Source organism: Penicillium cinerascens, assembly GCF_028974065.1.
Source record: "Penicillium cinerascens strain IBT 15544 chromosome Unknown contig_24_segment0_segment0, whole genome shotgun sequence".
Taxonomy (NCBI): domain Eukaryota; kingdom Fungi; phylum Ascomycota; class Eurotiomycetes; order Eurotiales; family Aspergillaceae; genus Penicillium; species Penicillium cinerascens.
Window position 1 is genome coordinate 536090 of NW_026695290.1, and position 18092 is coordinate 554181.

Consider the following 18092-nt stretch of genomic DNA (forward strand, 5'->3'; position numbering starts at 1 on the left):
GCTTATACAGAAACTTGCTCCCGCTAAATTCAGGAACCCATCTTTGGAGGTTGATACTGACTCGTAAAATATACACAATGTAAGAATGGGGGCTTAAGTAACAAGTCCCCTTCACAACGCCATGCAGCAGACGGACCAGCCGTCATCCCCTTCTAGCCAGGGTATCTTGGAAAGGTATGCGAATAATCAGATTTTTGAGATCGCCACCAGCTAATGTCGATCACGATTGCTGGTCCCTCCAGACCTTGTGCTAACGCCCGTGCCTAGCGAGGGCGTCGATAAGTTTTCGTTGTCCGAGGTCAATGTCTGGGACGGTTGATTTTGAGCTTCGCGATCTGGACTTCTGCGATCTTCCTCGTGCTTGAAACCCCTGCATCTTTCCTGCTCTTTTCGATGTAGCAGTCCAGCGGCGGTTTGTTCAACGGTTGCGGTCTGGCCCGGGTAATCCACTTCGCGTGATTCGTATGAACTGGACATGTCGCTTTGATGCCGCTGGCGTGGAGATCTTGGAGATATTCTGCTGATTTCTCCAATATATCCTTTTATGTCGGATGAGACTATCCTTGCAGGCGTATCGGACGAATGAGTGGATGGTGGAGGTACTTGATGATGGGGGTATGAGGATTTTCGCTTACGGCTCGATGTGATCTGACCATCGGCCTGCATGTGGGCTTGTGGGGGAATCCAGTGGTGGAAAGAGATGGACGGAGAGGACCGACGCGCCCTGGAATCATTTCGGATTGCGGCATTCTGCTGCTGCTGCTGTTGCTGCTGTTGCTGCGAAGCACTGGCATGTGGGATCGAGGGAAAATTTGGTGGTGTCAGAGCTTGGCCAGGCACTTCTACCGATCGAGCAAGATGGCCAACGGGTTTCAGAATGCCTGTAGTTGCGGAATGTGAGGGACTATTTCCAGCTCCAGCAGGTACATTTTGAGCCGTGTTCACTGGTAGATCACGTTGAGACCCAGCCGGATGTTGAGCTAGTGGGGAAAAAGTCGTCGATATTCCAGGGTCTGGAAATGCTGGCTGGAAACGAGAGCGGGGGCTCTCTGTTCGAGATGTCTGGACTGTAGACTGCTGAATCATATCCTGTGTCGAATTTGAAATTGCATTACCTGCACACATGCCCGTAAAGAGAAGCGGCAGCATATGCGGAGGAACACCTGCACGTAGGGAATCTGCCAGAATAGCCTGTTCGACCTTGCGCTGCTCCAATTTTAAGGCTTCTTGGCGAGTTTTCTCTTCTTCTTGACTGCGGCGGTCATCCTCTGTTTTTGCCTGCAACCATTGCTGCATTTGCTCGGGGCCCTCTGAATAGCCCGGGGGCGGAGGCATAGGAGCTGGCATGGATTTGGGTGACCGAGTCAATAAAGACAATGGGGGAAGATTGATTTGGGAGGAGTCCATGGACCAGTCCAGTCCGGGCACGGACTCAGATCACGGTGAAGACCACAGAGTTGTCGTGAACGGTCGAGTGCTCATTGGGATTCGTACTTCACTGTGGGGGATTTGAGTGTCAGTAAGACCGTGGGAGTAGAACGTAGAAAAGGACAAAACGAAATGACTTCCCCGGAGAAGCTCAAGGTCCAGAATGGGATCCCAAATAGGAAAGCACCTACCACCAAATGAGTCAGCACTCGAGGGCCCCGGGGCGAGGCGTAATTTCCGGGCGAGGCTGTGACCTCCTTCCTATAAGGCACAGAGAAAGGAGGGGGAGGGGGAGGCGAGTGCTTGAAACATGAACTAAACGAGGGGCTCGCACGCAACCCTGAAACCAGGAACCGTTCAGTGCGGGTCGGACCGTGGGGTGCAAGATGGAGTGCAGAAGCAGTGAGGGGTCGAGGGGTCGAGGAGTCGAGGAGTCGAAGGGTCGGGGGGTCAGAGTGACTGAGTGGCTGCAGAGCGAGATCGTGATAGTACGGAGTACACGCGCGCAGCCCGTGATTCTTAGGATACGGGGCAGATCGCGGATGACACAGTGGGACGCTCAGGTGGGAGGTGTATCGTATCTCCATCTTAGCCTCATGGAGCCGCCTCGGGGCAAATCATGGATTCTGCGCTAATGATAGCCGATAGGTCCAAGCGATGCTGTGCGGGCGGGATGCGGGCTCCGTGTACCTCTCTGATCTACTTGCCGATCCGCTGTTCCAGGGGAGATTATTGCGCAGCACTTGAATGCCCGTGCGCCTGAGAACGATATCGGCTCTCGTGCAGTTCGAGTGTTTGGGGAGGTCTCGGGTCGACATACTCAGACCGGTCTGGTCATGCTGCAACTGGACACTTTGAGCCAAGCCCCCTAGGAGCGTTTGCGAATCCGGTAAACGGATGCCGGGTCAGTCCAATTGGAGAGAGCTTGCGAGTCAGTTGTCCCGAAAGGGAAAAGAGGCAGATCTTACACGCGTCGCTACCCGCGTTAATACTATGTAGCAGCTGCTGGGACGGGCCCACTTCGGGATTATAGGGGCGTTTAAAATACCCGGGAAGACGTGTAACGGTTACCTCCCCCCAGGCTTAGGAAGTATGTTTTATCGAAGAAAACGTTGAGAGACTTGGGCGGTCTCGAGCTGATCTGACGCGTCTGCCAATGTGGATTTCCCGGGGTATAACCTTTACCCCAGATATGATATATCGACTGTAACCCACACGTTCCCACTATCAATCAGGAATTATATTTCCTATCGCCATGGCCAATTATCAGCCCCCCGACTGTACCAGGAACACAAGTCATAGCTGGAAAGTGGGGCCGATAAATTTGATATTATTATTTTGGTCAGAAATCTGTTTATCGGTCCCCAGACGGATCCCAGCTGAGGTGTACACGCCATTGGAGGTAGAGAGAGAAGATTATAAGCAACCCCACAGGCAGCCAATAGCGAGAACAAGATAGTTACTATAAAAAAAAAAAAGACGGAGTCCGGGAGTGGTCCAACAAGGCTGGCCCCAACAAGCGAATCGACTCCGTACCCACAGCGGCAGATCTATACATCACAACTTTTCCATTGCCAGGAATGTCCCCGTACAAATAAATCAGAGTAAACCGGAACAAGATTGAGAATGCCAGAGCTCAGTAAGAATCTTGGAACGATGACATCATCCGACACAGGCTGACAAATGGAGCCCCGAAAGCCCGAGAGATGGGAGCTTCGGGGGCCTATCGGATGTGTACAAAGCCCAGGGAATGTTCCCTGGAAACCTTTCCATAAAGCTTTATAACTGCCGTAATGGTCCTCCGCAGTATCACCTCCAACTCCTTCACAGCTGTCTCACGACTCTCCCGTCTATCATCTACCAGCGCTGCCTTCTCCACTATGTCTAATATCACCCTATACACTTGGCCCACACCCAACGGCATCAAGGCTTCCATTACCCTGGAGGAGCTCGGCCTGCCGTACAAGGCCGAGGGAATTGATATCAGCACCAACGTCCAAAAAGAAGAGTATGAACTCCCGTGAGGTCTAATGGAAGTTTCAATCACTAAACAAAAACAAACAGCTGGTTCCTGAAGATCAACCCCAACGGCCGCATTCCCGCGCTCCTCGATGGCTCGCAGCGCATTTTCGAGAGCGGCGCGATTATGATATACCTTGCCGATAAATACGACACCGACCGCAAAATTAGCTATGCCCCAGGCTCACCCGAGCACATCGAGCAGTTATCCTGGTTGATGTTCCAGATGGGCGGTCTCGGTCCCATGCAGGGTACGTATTAGAAACAAACGAGCAAACCACTTCTGGAAGCCCTTCTGACCGTTCCACAGGCCAAGCAAACCACTTCCGCCTCTTTGCCGGAGCCCGCTCCGAGTACGGCATCAAGAGGTACATCGACGAGACCAAGCGCCTGTACTCGGTTCTCGAGTCTCGTCTCAAGGCGAGCCCCTACCTAGCGGGGTCCAAGTATACCATTGCCGACATTGCAAACTACTCATGGGTCCGCAGTGGTCCGAATGCGCTGGAGATTGACCTGTCTGAGTTCCCGGCTCTGAAGAAGTGGGCTGATGAGATCGGGAAGCGGGCTGCTGTGCAGAAAGGGGCGGATGTGCCTTCGACTGGCCGGACTGATGAGGACCGGAATGAATTCTATCGCAATGCTCGGGCTAAGATTGATGGCATGACTAACTCAGACAAGCACTAGGCTTGGGCTGGGTATCATCATATTGATCTTGTACAGTTGCACTATGAATTGAACAGGCTTCGTAACTCATGGTGAACTGGACCTCATTTCGGATCCTTGTTCTATAAAATGCGGGGTTTAAAAGCCACTGAAGCCAAATGACCTGGTTAGACTGGCGTCGGAAGACAGATCAGTCCGTAGAGAAAGACATGTTATGCAAGTAGAAGATCATCGACGGTTATGTATGAGCAGAAGGTCTTAAGGGGAAGATTTAGAGAAAGATCAATCTAACTACTTTATACCAGAGCGCTGACCGAGCAAATAGACCAATCAGAAGACCTGACGATGACTATCTATAGAGTGACATGCAAAACACTCAGATCTCACCGGGTCGATAGCTCCGCCAGGTCTTAAAGCCAATCTGCTCATACCATCCATCCAGGGCAACCCAATCCACAAAGACACCCTCAATCCCGCGCTCCTTCATGTTCTCGATAGCATGACAAACGAGAGCCAGCCCGATTCCAGACGCGCGGTGGTCGGCGTCAATGCCCACACAGCCGATTAGACCCGTGTTTGGACCACAGATTTGGGGGAAGGCCCAGAGATTATTCAGAGCCGCGACTGGGGGCAGCATCAGAGTCCATCCGACTTGTCTATTCTCGGAATCGAAAGCGGTCATCACGCAGGAGGGATAATTTTTGGGATGTAGCTTGACATATGCCTCAACCCAGTCCTGTGTCATGTCAGTAACATGCGTATGTCGATTAGAATGGTGTGTGCTTACGGCATTGTCAGAGAAGTTTTTTCGCTGTCCGATCAAGCACTCTTCGTAGTCTTCAGGCTGGAGAGGTGCAAACCGAAATCCCCGATCTCGCGCACGATTCATGTACTTCTCAGGCGATTGGAAGTTTCGAATGCGTTGGTACAGGTCGGTGGACCTGGCCTCGGGCGGGCTCAGCCGGAAGCCACGGTGAATAAAAAACTCCTGGGCACCGGGCAGCTCTCGAGGTACTCCTGGCCAAAAGCGAGGGAATGTACTGCCAAGTTTCAGACAGTTCATGTTGAGTTGCTTCCTGAAGTACGAGCGTGTCTCATTAAGCAACGCAGTGCCAATTCCCTGACCTTGGAATTTCGGCGCCACTGCCAGTACTGCAATGTGAACGGTGGTTGGTTCGCCTTGACCATTGGTGTAAGCAAGACAGAATCCCACAAGGTCTGAGCCGACCCGAGCCACCAAGTGGTGCGCATTTTTCCGGACAATCAGCGGGTGCAAACTATTTGCCGGCAATATATAAGTTGGCAAGGCTTCTCTCCACACGGAGATAATTGCATCAAGATCTGTCTCGGCATTGAAAGGTGCCACATCGGCAGTAGACTTGGTCGAGGCGCCCGATCCAATTGGAAGTGAGCCTTGTGGAGCCTTCTTCCCGAATATGATGTCGGATACCACGGAGAAGGATTCAACAGTAGGCTCATATGTGGTCAGATACGTCTTGACTTCAGGAACATTGAGCCAGTCATAGGGCTGACAGGCAGCAATGGCCACAAATGATTGAACCTGGCTGGGAAGCGCCTTTCCAAGTGACAGTTGATATGGCGACTCCGTAGCGTTCATCGAAACAAAGATCACGGCATCAGCGGACCTGACAACGGACCATTCCTCCTCCGACAACCCAGCCTTTGGATATTTGATTTCCGTGATAGACTGGTTGTATCGTCGAAGAGTGTTAAGGTATTTGGCGGAATCATAGTCGCCTGCTTTGCCCGTGCCTTCTCCATCCACGGCGCCTCCTGCAGGGGTACCGTCTCCCGGGAAGAGAAATACAACGTTCGAGGTGCTTGACAGTGGAAGAGCACCAGCATCGTCTCGGACAAGCGTGACAGAGCGGTCATAGATACCCTTGAAAATCTGCGACTGCTTTTCCTTGAGTGCATCAAGATCTGCAAAGTCCCCTTGGCGCAAAGCTACGTCCCAGTTCAAGAATTTGTCTTTCACTTTGGCGACATGACGACATGCATCATCAAATCGTGAGCGTGAGACCTCACCGGACTGGACCGCTTTGGTAACCCTCTTGATGGAGGCAACGTGCACATCAAATGTATGGCACATCATCAGACTGTCACTTCCAGCCTGCAGCGCGAGGACCGAGCCGTTTTCTGTGCCGAACGTAGACCGAATGCCGTCCATTTCAAGACAGTCGGTGATAATCATGCCATCATAGCCCATGTCGTTGCGCAAAATACCAAGGGCCTTGGCAGAAAGTGTGGCGGGGAACTTGTCATCAATGTGCGGGATTGAAATGTGGGCAGTCATTACGGCTTCAACATTTTCAGCAACTGCACGACGGAAAGGGATCAATTCGCATCGTTCCAAGTCATCCCTTGTCTTTTCAATAACCGGCAGACCATAATGTGAGTCGGTAGACGTGTCTCCGTGACCGGGGAAGTGCTTCACACTAGGGATGATGTTCTGCTCGCGCAGACCACGCGCAGCCGCACTTGCGAACCGACTCACGAACTCCGGGTCATCGCCAGGGCTACGGACACCAATTACGGGGTTCAGCGGATCCGAATTGATGTCGCAGACAGGTGCATAATTCATGTTGATTCCAAAGAAGCCCAGGGTCTCGCCAGTGGCTATCCCTGCTTGGTAGGCCAGCTCTGGGTCATGCGTGGCACCAAGAGCCATCGGCCCAGGGATTTGAGTGGCTATTGGGGGAGCAATGCGGGTGACTTGGCCATTTTCCTGGTCAATCCCTATCAACAGAGGTCGCTGGTGCCCGGCCAGTCGAGCTTCATTCTGCAGAGCTAATGTCAAGGCCTATTTGTAGAGTTAGCGCTGAAGACGCAGAAAAGAGAGATCGGCCATACCTGAAGCTGTTCGGCATTTTGGTAATTGCGCGCGAAGAGGACAATGCCTCCGACATGATACTCATGAATCAATGTTTTGATCTCCGGGCTTGGAGTGTAGCCGTGGAACCCGACCGCGAACAGCTTTATCACTGATCAGTAACGGGTTCTGTCATGTCATGGATAAGAAGGACATACCTGACCGACTTCCTTCTGAAGATCCGACATGGTGTTGACCCTGAACTCTAGTGAACTCTAGAGATGCTACAATGCGCGGGGGTTGGTAAGTCGATAAAGGGAAGTCGTGCCATTGGGTTGCTCCCCGTGGTTCCACTGATCCACACCGTTCCGATGCAACGTTCCAGTGAGCCTCGCACTTGCCGAGCATTGAACATCGTGGGACGATACCACTAGGCTCAATCACCGAGCCGAGCCCACATAATGCGGGGTAACTCGACGGAAAAGAAAAGGAAAGGGAAAGGGCGAGAAGGTGAAGCTCAACCTCTACTTTTCCCTTCACCCTCGTCTTCCTCTATACCGAGTTTCCCGGCCACATTGATCACAGCGATGGAGGATGCGACAGATAAACCCCATGGGGGCAAAAACCCCGGATCAAAGGAAGAGACCGAGGTCAAGGTAGAGACCGCACAGGCCCAGCCACTGGAGACCCTGCAGGAGTATGAGCGATTGTTCGGAGTCGATGAAGATGCCTATGAACAGCCTACCACGACTAGAAAAGAGCTCTGGTCTTATTATCTCTATTACAATGGTAGTACTCTTCTCTTATCGATCAGGTCCATCGGCTAACCAATGTTGCAACTCAGGGGATAACGGCGTGGGTCCGGGTTCATACAGCCAAGCCCTGTATGTACTCCGCGCCAGAATACTGGATCATTAAGAGCATTCAACTGACATTTCGAAGCTTTCAGTGGGCATTGAATGGTGCGGGCTTCCAGCCTGGCACTAATCCGCCAAAGCCCTGCACAAATACATCGGCATGCGTAGTCCCCTGGGCGGGTGGCACGAAATCTATTTCCTCCGTCGTCCTGATCGCCAACGGTCTATGCTTCGCTTTTATGACAGTCATTTTTGTTTGGTTAGGCAGTGCTGCCGACTATGGGTCTTTTGGCAGATGGCTTCTTCTGGTCCTAACTGTCGTCTGCTGGGCGCTACAGTATGGCATGATGTCCATCCGCCATCCGAGTCAGTGGCCGGCTGCCATGGCGATGTACGTGATCGCGTATATTGCCTATGGGGCTACACTGGTGTTTTACGCTGCGGTCTTTCCTCGCCTCGCTCGGTATATGCCGCATGTCCGCAAGGCCCGAGAGGAAGATCTAAGAGAGGGCAAGATTGATCAGCAGGAATACGATGCTATCGAGTCGTTGGAGAGGAACCATCTCAGGTAGCGTCACGACAGGGAATTTTGGCAAAAATGCCTTTTACTAACATGCCTACAGCAACATATCGACTGCGCACAGCAATATTGGGTACTTGCTCACCCTGGCCCTTAACCTGAGTGTCCTACTCCCCATGCAGAGCAACCAATTTTCCAACAATCTGGCACTTTGCCTGACAAATTCATGCAAGTAGGCCCTTTTCATACGCATTCTTGCTTTTCATCTGACACTCCATGCAGATTGGGTGGTCTTGGGTATTTGGTGGTTCATATTCCAGCAGAAGAGACCTGGGCCCAAGATTCCCAAGGGATCCAACTATGCCACCATCGGCTTCAAACAGATTTGGCTGGCAATTCGAGAAATTAAGGCTCTCCCCCAGACCTTTTTGTATTTCGTGGCCTACTTCCTCCTCGCCGATGGGCTCAATACGACGGGTAATTCTATTGGCGTGTCTTCCTCTTTGGTTTAAGCAGCCCAACTGATGTTGTGCAGGAACTCTCGTCAGCATCATTCAGAATGACTATGTTTCATTCTCATTCCTCCAACTTACCTACCTCGGTATCACACAAGCAGCGTGCTCCATCACTTCGACCTTCGGGTTCTGGTACATCCAGAAATATTTCAAGTTCAAGACCAAGACCATGTTCCTCTTTACCAACTTCTTCACCGTCTTCATTCCATTCTGGGGTATGCTAGGTCTCTGGACCACCCGGATTGGATACCATAACAGGGCAAGTATTCCCTAAAAACCGTCTTCAAGTTGACTTCAGACTAACCTGTCTACAGTGGGAGTTCTACTTTTACAATATTATTTTCGGGCTCTTCCAGGCGCCATATTACGCCGTAAGTTCAATTTCCCTTCCCTCTAAAGAGTTGGATCATTAATTCAGTCAACTACAGTATGCCCAAACAATGATTAGCGAGCTAATGCCCCGCGGCTACGACAACATGTTCTTTGCACTCTTTGGAATCACCAACCGCGCTGTAGGTTCGCCCCACCAGTTCTCGTCTACCCTGCTAACTTTGTCACCAAGTCTTCCATCATCGGTCCAAATGTCATCCAGGCTATCATTAATGACACCAACAACAACTGGATGGGATTCCCCTTCCTATTTGCCATCTGTACCGGCGCCATGATTGCCATCGCCTTTGTGGACATCGAGAAGGGCCGCGACGACTGCAGAGCATTTACTGAGAGGCGTAAAGTGGATCGTGTTGTAGCCGAAACTGGTCTCAGTGCTGATGCAATTGTGAAGGGGAAGACGGTGGATGGAGTGGCAGTGGCTACTGGCAACGATGCTTAGTCTACAGACGAACTGTGATGACGATAGAAAGAAGTCATTGATTCATCGAAAATATCTAGCTTTTAGGTTCATTAAACGTTCCGGAGTAGTACGACCGGATCGATCAGAAATGATCGGACTGAAGAGAATTCAAACCTCACACCTCACCGGTCTTCTCAGCCTCCCGCGTAGGCCCGGTCTCGCCTTTTGCGGCCGCTTTGCGCTGATCCTTCGCATCGATGCGGTCGCGCCATCGATCTCCAAAGATGGTAGTAGTCCAAACAAAAAGCCCAGCGGCAACCAGAAATACGGCGCTGATGGTACTAAACCACCCAACGCCAATCACCTCTACGGCAGGAAGAACAAGTCCCGAGCCCAAAGCGGCAAAAACATATCTGAACATGTAATTCCCGGCAATAACCTCGGCACTGCGGCCTTTAGACTGCATCACGTCGAGACAGTAGGTATTCAGGCTCGGGAAGCAGAACAATTGTGCCACGCCTTGCAGGAACATGGCCAACACAGGCACCGGGATGCCGCCAACGGCCTGGTCGACAGTCCACCCGTAGACAAGAATACATCCCGGGATAACGACACCCAGAAAGACCAGACACGACTTCAGTCGATCCTCAGGGACTCGTCTTCCGCGCTTGCGGATCCATTTCTTGACCGTATGATCCGCCCACCGCCCACCCATGAACGTACCCAAAAGGTATCCACACCCGGGAGCGATGTAGAAGAGTCCCGATTGAATCGGGCTAGTGAGGTTGAAGCGCGGGTTCAGCACATATCGGATGGGCGTGAGCAGGGAGTACTGGTTCCAGATCAGAGCGCCGGACGCAATGCCTGCAAAGAAGAGATTAGGGTATGTGAAGAGGAGTACGCCGACGCGGATCGGGTTGACGCGGTGGCAGAGGAACTTTGCTTTTTGCGAGAGGCTCATTTCGGTTAAGTCGGACTTGTCGATGTGTGGGTGTGTCTCAGGGAAGAAAAAGAACACTAGTAGAGTGCCGCAGCCGCCCAATGCGGTCTGTAGCCAGAAGACTTCTCTCCAGGAGCAGAATGTTACGATGACGCCCTGCGTTTTATGTCAGTGGATTGGGGTGCGTGTGAGGTGGTGGGACGCACGCCGATGAATGGGCCGAATGCTGGGCCGATCAGCGTGCCAGATAAGAACCATCCTAATGCTGTTGCGCGAGCACGGGGCTCGTAGACGTCACCGATGGCTGAACTGCCTACTACCAGGAAGGACGTGCCTTGAAAGGCAGTGAGAACGCGGAAGATGAAGTATGAAGGAAGATTCGGGGCCAGCGCAGTGCCAATGCTGAATGCGAAGAAAAGGAATGCGCTTGTGAGGAAAATCTAACGGGCCACCATTAGTCCAAAGAGTATCACATATGATTGCCAGGGACAACTTACCGGACGTCGTCCCCACACTTGGCTGAATGGACCCCAGAACGGAGCGGAGATCCCCATAAATGCCAAGTATAGGGCATTGCTGGCATCGATGATGCTGCCAGTGGTATTGTACGTCGTGGCTACCTCGGGGATACCAGAGAGAATCGAGGTCGAGGAAATCGGAGCCAGGAAAGAGCAGAACGACAGAACAAAGACGATGACAATCTTGCGTGTGGGCGAGAAACGTAGATATTGTTCTGCGTCTACCTCTTGGAAGTCGTTGGCCACGGGCATTTCATGGTGGGAAAGATGACTCTGCATCAGATCGAGATCGTTCGTGTCAGTTATCTGCTGCGATTTAGACCCTCGGGTGTTGATCGGTTCTATTGGTGTCGAGGCTTCCTCGACACTTGATATGGAATGGGTCGACGGCATGTTGTATACAGCATCCGATGCAATTTAACGAGTAGGTATTGAACAAATGAAGCTGTCATGCATTTGCCAAGCTGCTCTCAGTACAAAGTGTTGCGATTCGAAGCTTTCAGCGGCTTCGTTCCGAGGCACCGGACATACTCCGTAGCAGCTTCTCCAGGATTCAGGGACGAGACTTCAATTGGAAGACAAAGTACTCGGAGGGGAAAAAAGTGAATATGCATTGAATACAAAGCAGAACAGACACTGAGCCAGAAGAAATAATTGCAGACTCTTCGGCCTTCGGCGCTGGCTATCTTTGGCCGAGGGTCGGGGAGGTCGCGTCCCAGGAGGCGTAGGGAGCAAAGCGCCCAAACAGAGACTCGCTTTGATCCAGGGTTCCATATCGTGGTCACTGGGCACCCAATGAGTGAACTCGAACAGAAATGGGCTCGGGTAGAAGACCGTGGGGAACCAGGACTCCGTCGTAGTTCGTGGGCGGAAAAGAATCCGTGTCGGCGCGATGCGATCAAAGATGGTTTGGGGCCGAGCAGTCGGCACGTTCTACATATTTAGGATCGCATATGACAGCTGGAATGATTCGTCAGGATTTAGATAGCTCAGACAGCTCAGACAGCTGAGACAGCTCAGACAGCTCAGATCCTCAGATCCTCGCATGGTCAGGTGCTCAGGCCAAGCCCATGGTGGAGGAATGGTCCACAGGTACCGACCAGCTACTTAGTTCGTGGCGCTAGGAGTTTATTGGAAAGCATAACGTTCTGACAGCTGACAACTGGAGCACGCGCGCAATGCATTGTTCCAGGCTCCAGGGAGGGCTGAGGGTTGAAGGCTGAATGTCGAACAAGTACACAGTAAAGCAGAGTGTGGCTGTACGCCAACGCTCGTCCCCCTCCTGGCGCCATGACGTCGCTCAAATTTGACCGCCAACCACCGACATCAACCCTCCTTCCCCACCTTCATATCGAGGGGAGTTCTAACCTATTTCCTGTTCGAGAATTTCTTTCCTTGTTTCACCTTATACAAAATGTCGTCCAAGAAAGATCCCTCTGGCGGTGTCCCCGCCCACAGCAAGGGCTCGTGGACCAGTTTTCTCAAGGTATGATTATGACGATGGCATGCGACAATTCTAAGCCTGAAACTGACCGTTTCCTAGTCGATCGCCTCCTTCAACGGGGATCTCTCCTCCCTGACTGCCCCTCCTTTCATCCTGTCCACCACCTCGCTCACCGAGTACTCGGCCTACTGGGCTGAGCACCCGGCCGTCTTCGTCGCTCCTGGCAGGGAGGCCGATCCCGAAAAGCGGGCTCTCCTCGTCCTCAAGTGGTTCCTCACCACCCTGCACCAGCAGTACTGCAGCCGTAGCGAGAAGCTGGGCAGTGAGAAGAAGCCTCTCAACCCGTTCTTGGGTGAGCTGTTTATCGGGAAGTGGCTCGCCGACGAGTCGGACCCGGAAGTGGGGGAGACCAAATTGATCAGTGAGCAGGTCAGGTAGGTGATGCCCCATTGGCCCATGACAAGCTATCTAGACTGCTGACGTTTCCTTACTATAGCCACCACCCTCCTGCCACTGCATACGCAATCTGGAACGAGAAGCACGGAGTCGAGGTGAGAATCATGGCAGCCTAGAATTGATCACCTCAATACTAACCTGGCGACGTCTTAACTTCAGCTGCAAGGATACAATGCCCAAAAAGCGTCCTTCTCGAGCACTATCCAAGTGAAGCAGATCGGTCACGCCCTCTACACCCTCACCCCGCCCGGTACCGAAGAGAAGGAGAGATACCTGATCACCCTCCCGAACCTGCACATCGAATCTCTGATCTACGGCACCCCGTTCGTCGAGCTCGAGAAAACCGCTAAAATCGCCAGCAGCAGCGGCTATGTCTCCAAGATCGATTTCTCGGGCAAGGGCTGGTTGAGCGGCAAGAAGAACACCTTCACTGCCGTCCTCTACAAGGCTAGCGAGGGCGAGAAGAAGCCCCTGTACACAGTCGACGGCCAATGGTCCAACACCTTCACCGTGAAGAACGCCCACAAGGAAGAGGTTGACAAATGGGTTGTGCAAGAGAACAAGACTACCGCGCTCACCCTGGCTCCTCTCGAGGAGCAGGATCTGTACGAGAGCCGCCGTGCCTGGAAGGAGGTTGCGGAGAACATCCAAAAGAGCGACATGGACGCCGTCTCCGAGCACAAGTCGCGCATCGAAAATGCTCAGCGCGAGCTGCGCCGCATTGAGAAGTCCGAGGGCCGCGAGTGGGAACGTCGATTCTTCAAGCGAATCAACCCCACCGATGACGGTGCCGATATTCAGCAGTTGGCCAGTTCGCTCGACTTGCCTACCAACCTGGACGGCGACAAGACCGGCGGCATCTGGCGCTTCGACGCCGAGCGCGCTGCTGGTTCTCAACCGCCTTACTTCAAGATTGGTGGCGAGGGGCTCGGTATCACTGAGTAAAATGGCTCCTTGGGCCCTGCTTCCACTGCGTGACTTTGAGTTTTCACTTGGGTTTTGGATCGAGGCTGGAAGACGGTTAGTCCCTTTGCTGACTGCAGTCCCGTCTAAACCAATTGTCTGCACACATAGAGTTGGCCGTTTGATGTCCTTTTCTTTTGCTGGGTAGTCCTGCTGCATTGCGATTGTATATAGTTCCGGGCTGAAGCGATTGCCGCCTATCTACCTGAATGGGCGGTTGACTGCTACCATCTAATGAACATTTGTTATCATGATCTAAACCTTAACATCCCTTTTCTGGGATTGGCCACGTCAAAACGCTAGTACCTTGCATGAGGAGCCTTTGGAGCCGATGTAGTAAGGCATGTGGTCCCATCTCAGTAGAAGACCGAGACTGAGACGGGCAATTCAAGCGTGTAAGCCCCATACTAGGTACTAATGATATTGAGATTGCGAGAGACAGAATTCTTTGCGAAGCAAGACAGGTTGGTCCTGAAATATCTGATTTGTATAAGTGCGAACATAACTCATCATATTTTTGGCCAGCCCAGTAACATGAGCCAAATCCATCACGATCTACCTCTCTACCAGACCCAGTACCACCAATCGTCGATAATGCACACGGTAGAAAGAATGAATGAAAGGGGGCCCTCAAACGAAACCCCATCTTCACACAGAATGACACCGGACCCGAGTTGACACCGTGAGCTAGGGTTGGAGACAGGAAAACAGTAAAAAAAAAAAGACAGGAAAACCTTGAGAGAATTGGTGGATTTAATACAAACTGCATCGTCAGGGAGCAGTAGTAGCAAAATAAAAAATAAAAATAGAGATAGGGAAAATCAAAAACGTAAAATGGAGGAGGAAAACACACAGACACAGTCCCAAGCCAGCCAAAGCTCCCAGAAGAGAGAAGAGATTACACAGATGTTGAGGAAAGAAAGATGAAGAGAAATTTTGGGTTTTGTCCTTCCGGTCGACCGGTCGACTAGAGACATCGCCTTGGTGATTTGGAAGACAAAACGAAAACCCCGTTTCAGATCACCCGCGAATGCAACGCCATATGTGTTTGTGTGTGGCGGAGAGAATAAATGAAATATAAGTGAACCTCCCCGACTTTATGTCCCTTTAGTGGGTGTAGTTGTTGCCCCAACCGCCACGGGTGTTACCACCGTAGTAGTTGCTGAAGCCAGCGCCGTAACCACCGTAGCCAGAGGCCTGGTGAGTCTGCGAAGCCGCACCCTGGTGGTTACCGAGACCGCTGAGGCCACCGTACTGGGGGTTCAGCTGGGGGTAGGCTCCGAAGCCCTGTTGGCCCTGCTGGCCCTGAAGCGGGGGCAGACCGGTCTGGGCTTGGGGCTGACTAGGAACGCTGTTGCTGGCAGAGCCGGGGCGGTTCTGAGCGAGAGAGGGGCTGGGGCCGCCAGTCTTGGAACCCTCGAAGCCCTTGGTCTCCTCAGCGGTCACGGGGGGCTGACCAGCGACAGGAGGATTCTGGCCGAAGCCAGCCTGAGAGCGACCGAAGACGTCCGACATGCCAGTGCTAAAGGCGTTGGTGCCAGTAGCGGACTGCTGGCTGTCAGAGGGCTGGGCGGAACCGGTGCGGCCGTAGACAGAGTCCCGACCAGGCACGCCCTGGTTGAAGCTGCCGGCGTTGGCGGGAGAAGAGTGGTCATAGAAGCCTTGGGGCTGGCCGTACATGCCACCCTTGCCGCCGTAGGGGCCGTACTGCTGACCGCCATAGCCGTACTGAGAGGCATGGGGCATGCCGTAGTGCTGCTGCTGCTGCTGCTGCTGCTGCTGCTGCTCCTGGTCGTAGCGACGAGCGTCATCATACATTCCACGGTTCCGGCCGTAGTTATGCTGGTTCATCTGCTGCATGTACGAAGCATACTGAGGGTTGGAGTAGTAGGGATAGCCGCCGTAGCCGTAGGCGTGCGCATTCTGGCCAGGCATGTGCTGAGCGGCCGGGGTAGCGGTAGCACCAGGCAGAGTCGGGTTGGGGGTGTTGTGGCCGCTGTTAGTGGCATCGACAGGACCGTAGCGGCTGGGAGGCTGCGTGGTGGGGACCTGAGGTTGAGCCTCAGCGGCGGACACGCCGAAGCCACCAGCAGCCCGGGGACCGGCACCGGCATCCTGGGTCTGGCCGTAGTTGCCGTAGTAGTTGTAGGGGAAGCGCTGCTGGTCAGCAGCGTAGAAGGGAGAGAAGTCGCCGCCAGTGGTGGCAGTGGGCTGCTGAGGAGTCTGGTTGGCGAAGGGTTCCTGGATCTGCTGCTGAGGCTGGCTCACCTGCTGGGTGAAGGGGTCGAAGGGCTTCTGGGGCTCGCCGTAGCGCGCAAACTCGGTAAAAGACTCGGCAGCGGAAGCCTGGGGAACCGGGGGCAGACCCGGGGCGGGACGAGGAGCACCGGCCTCGGGAACACCTTGGCTCGAAGGTGGGAGGGAAGCTCGAGGAGCGACAGGAGAGTGCTGAGGGGGTTGAGCGCGGGTCTCGGCCTGCTCACGGTTCTCATCAATGTCCACGGCATCGCCGTTCAATCCCATGCTGCCGAACTGCACAACCGCACGGTCCACAGCGTGGTTGCCGGGCATGACCACGGCTTGCTGCTGCTCCATCACGCGGCGCTGGAAGCCAGGTGCACGGGTGCCCTGCTTCATAGCACTGCCCGGAAGACCAGAAGAGGTCACACGTGAAGGAGTGGCATTGGCGGCCGCGGCCGGGTCGAAAGCACTGCCAACGGTGCTGGCAGCAGTCGCCGTAGGAGCAGGAGCGGAGACGTCAGGGATTTGCTCGAGATTGGTCTCAGTCAGATCATCAGCCGGGGGCTTAGCAGTAGTTTGAGGGATAACAGGGACAGCAGGTTCGGTAGGTTTCGCAACGGGAGTCTTCTGGGTGGCGGCGGGGGCGGGGACGGGGACGGGGACGGGGGCCTTCTGCTCGGTCGAGGGCTCGGCTGGCTTCTGAGACGTAGGTGCAGGAGCCGCCTGGGGTGGCTTCTTCTGGGGAGGAGGCGGCGGGGGTGCCGCGAAGAGACTTGCCCATCCCTTCTTTGTGCCCTCGGGGATCACACTGGTCTTAGGCTCGGCCGACTCCGACTCGCCTCCAGCTGCGGGTACGCCTTCAACTTCAACTGCCGCCTTAGTTGTGATAGGCTCGGTCGCTGTGACAGTCATCGGGGTCTCTGTAGTACCAGTTGCTGCACGGGTTCCATTCGTATGAGTTACAGCGCGGCCGCCGCGACCGCCACGACCCCGGTCTCCGCGGGAACGTCCACGACCCTCGAAACCACCACGACCGCGGCCACCTCGAGCGGAAGCTGCAATCGACTCGGTCGGGGTGCTCTGAACCTCCTTAGCCTTGGGCTTAGTCCGGTCTGCGGCCGTCTTTTTCTTGACCTCTCCCCACTGCGATACATTGCCTATAAATAACAGAGCTGTCAGTAACGACCTTTGAATGATAGATTCTGGACCTGTGGTCCGTAGGGAATCGAGGGGAATCGACCTTCGGTAATGCGCTCAATTGCCTCCTCGAGCTCGCCGTTGGAGTCCTCGAGAGCAAAAACGAGGTCTTCGTCTTTCCAGTCGGGGAACAATTCCTTAAGAGTGGGCAAGGTGTCCGAGTATTTCTTCTTCATTTCTCCAATTTCGCCCTCCTCAAAGGACGAAAAGTCTGAGTTGTCGGCATTTGCGGATCTGCTGCTTCCACCACGACCACCTCTGGAGCTGAAACCGCCGCGACCACCGCGAGCGGATACTCTGCCTCGTGCAGAACGGCTTTGAACTTCGGACATGGCGTCTGATGAATGTGTGAGATGAAAGAATTCGGAATTGGGAAGGAGGTCACGATGGCGTCGCAAGGGTTTCGGTAGGGGTGAGGGAAGGATCTGAATCGGATTCGAGGACGAGATTGGATGCACCCTCGCAAAAGAGGAACAGCACCAGGACCACAGGCACGGGGGCCAAGATCAGTAATCCAGAAGGACAAGCTTTGTTGAAAGGAGAAAGAGAGGGGAGGTGAGGACGTGAATGAAGAAGGACTGAAAGCTCGGGAGATCCAAAGTTCTGATGTGTTGCTCCCAGTCGCAGCTGGTCTTGGCACTGTCAGTCTTTTTAGCGAGTGGCGCCCATTGGTTTTGCGGCTGTTCACTCGCTTTCTGTACTTCC

General features: G+C 53.6%; 7 protein-coding genes across 7 annotated transcripts; 3 read left to right on the forward strand and 4 right to left on the reverse strand.

Annotated features, from left to right (window-relative positions):
• Window positions 1–210: 210 nt before the first annotated feature.
• N7498_003283 (uncharacterized protein) lies at window positions 211–1347 on the reverse strand (the record flags this gene model as incomplete). Its single annotated transcript, XM_058450345.1, has 1 exon — window positions 211–1347. The coding sequence occupies one exon, from the start codon at window positions 1345–1347 to the stop codon at window positions 211–213; it is 1137 nt and encodes a 378-aa protein (XP_058309807.1).
• A 1874-nt stretch (window positions 1348–3221) lies between these two features.
• N7498_003284 (glutathione S-transferase family protein) lies at window positions 3222–4131 on the forward strand (the record flags this gene model as incomplete). The annotated part of the gene is made up of 3 exons (XM_058450346.1): window positions 3222–3436; window positions 3493–3698; window positions 3758–4131. 3 exons carry the CDS (start codon window positions 3222–3224, stop codon window positions 4129–4131), a joined length of 795 nt encoding a protein of 264 aa, XP_058309808.1.
• A 355-nt stretch (window positions 4132–4486) lies between these two features.
• Window positions 4487–7191, reverse strand: N7498_003285 (uncharacterized protein; the record flags this gene model as incomplete). Its single annotated transcript, XM_058450347.1, has 4 exons — window positions 4487–4846; window positions 4898–6934; window positions 6985–7107; window positions 7162–7191. 4 exons carry the CDS (start codon window positions 7189–7191, stop codon window positions 4487–4489), a joined length of 2550 nt encoding a protein of 849 aa, XP_058309809.1.
• Window positions 7192–7530: 339 nt separating this feature from the next.
• Window positions 7531–9667, forward strand: N7498_003286 (uncharacterized protein; the record flags this gene model as incomplete). The annotated part of the gene is made up of 9 exons (XM_058450348.1): window positions 7531–7732; window positions 7788–7827; window positions 7886–8368; window positions 8424–8548; window positions 8603–8797; window positions 8856–9094; window positions 9150–9206; window positions 9264–9347; window positions 9398–9667. 9 exons carry the CDS (start codon window positions 7531–7533, stop codon window positions 9665–9667), a joined length of 1695 nt encoding a protein of 564 aa, XP_058309810.1.
• Window positions 9668–9803: 136 nt separating this feature from the next.
• N7498_003287 (putative MFS transporter) lies at window positions 9804–11365 on the reverse strand (the record flags this gene model as incomplete). Its single annotated transcript, XM_058450349.1, has 3 exons — window positions 9804–10724; window positions 10775–11008; window positions 11066–11365. 3 exons carry the CDS (start codon window positions 11363–11365, stop codon window positions 9804–9806), a joined length of 1455 nt encoding a protein of 484 aa, XP_058309811.1.
• A 1135-nt stretch (window positions 11366–12500) lies between these two features.
• On the forward strand, window positions 12501–13931 carry N7498_003288 (OSBP family protein; the record flags this gene model as incomplete). Its single annotated transcript, XM_058450350.1, has 4 exons — window positions 12501–12572; window positions 12630–12964; window positions 13027–13081; window positions 13146–13931. The coding sequence occupies 4 exons, from the start codon at window positions 12501–12503 to the stop codon at window positions 13929–13931; spliced, it is 1248 nt and encodes a 415-aa protein (XP_058309812.1).
• Window positions 13932–15056: 1125 nt separating this feature from the next.
• On the reverse strand, window positions 15057–17719 carry N7498_003289 (putative RNAPII degradation factor Def1; the record flags this gene model as incomplete). The annotated part of the gene is made up of 2 exons (XM_058450351.1): window positions 15057–17347; window positions 17431–17719. The coding sequence occupies 2 exons, from the start codon at window positions 17717–17719 to the stop codon at window positions 15057–15059; spliced, it is 2580 nt and encodes an 859-aa protein (XP_058309813.1).
• Window positions 17720–18092: the final 373 nt, after the last annotated feature.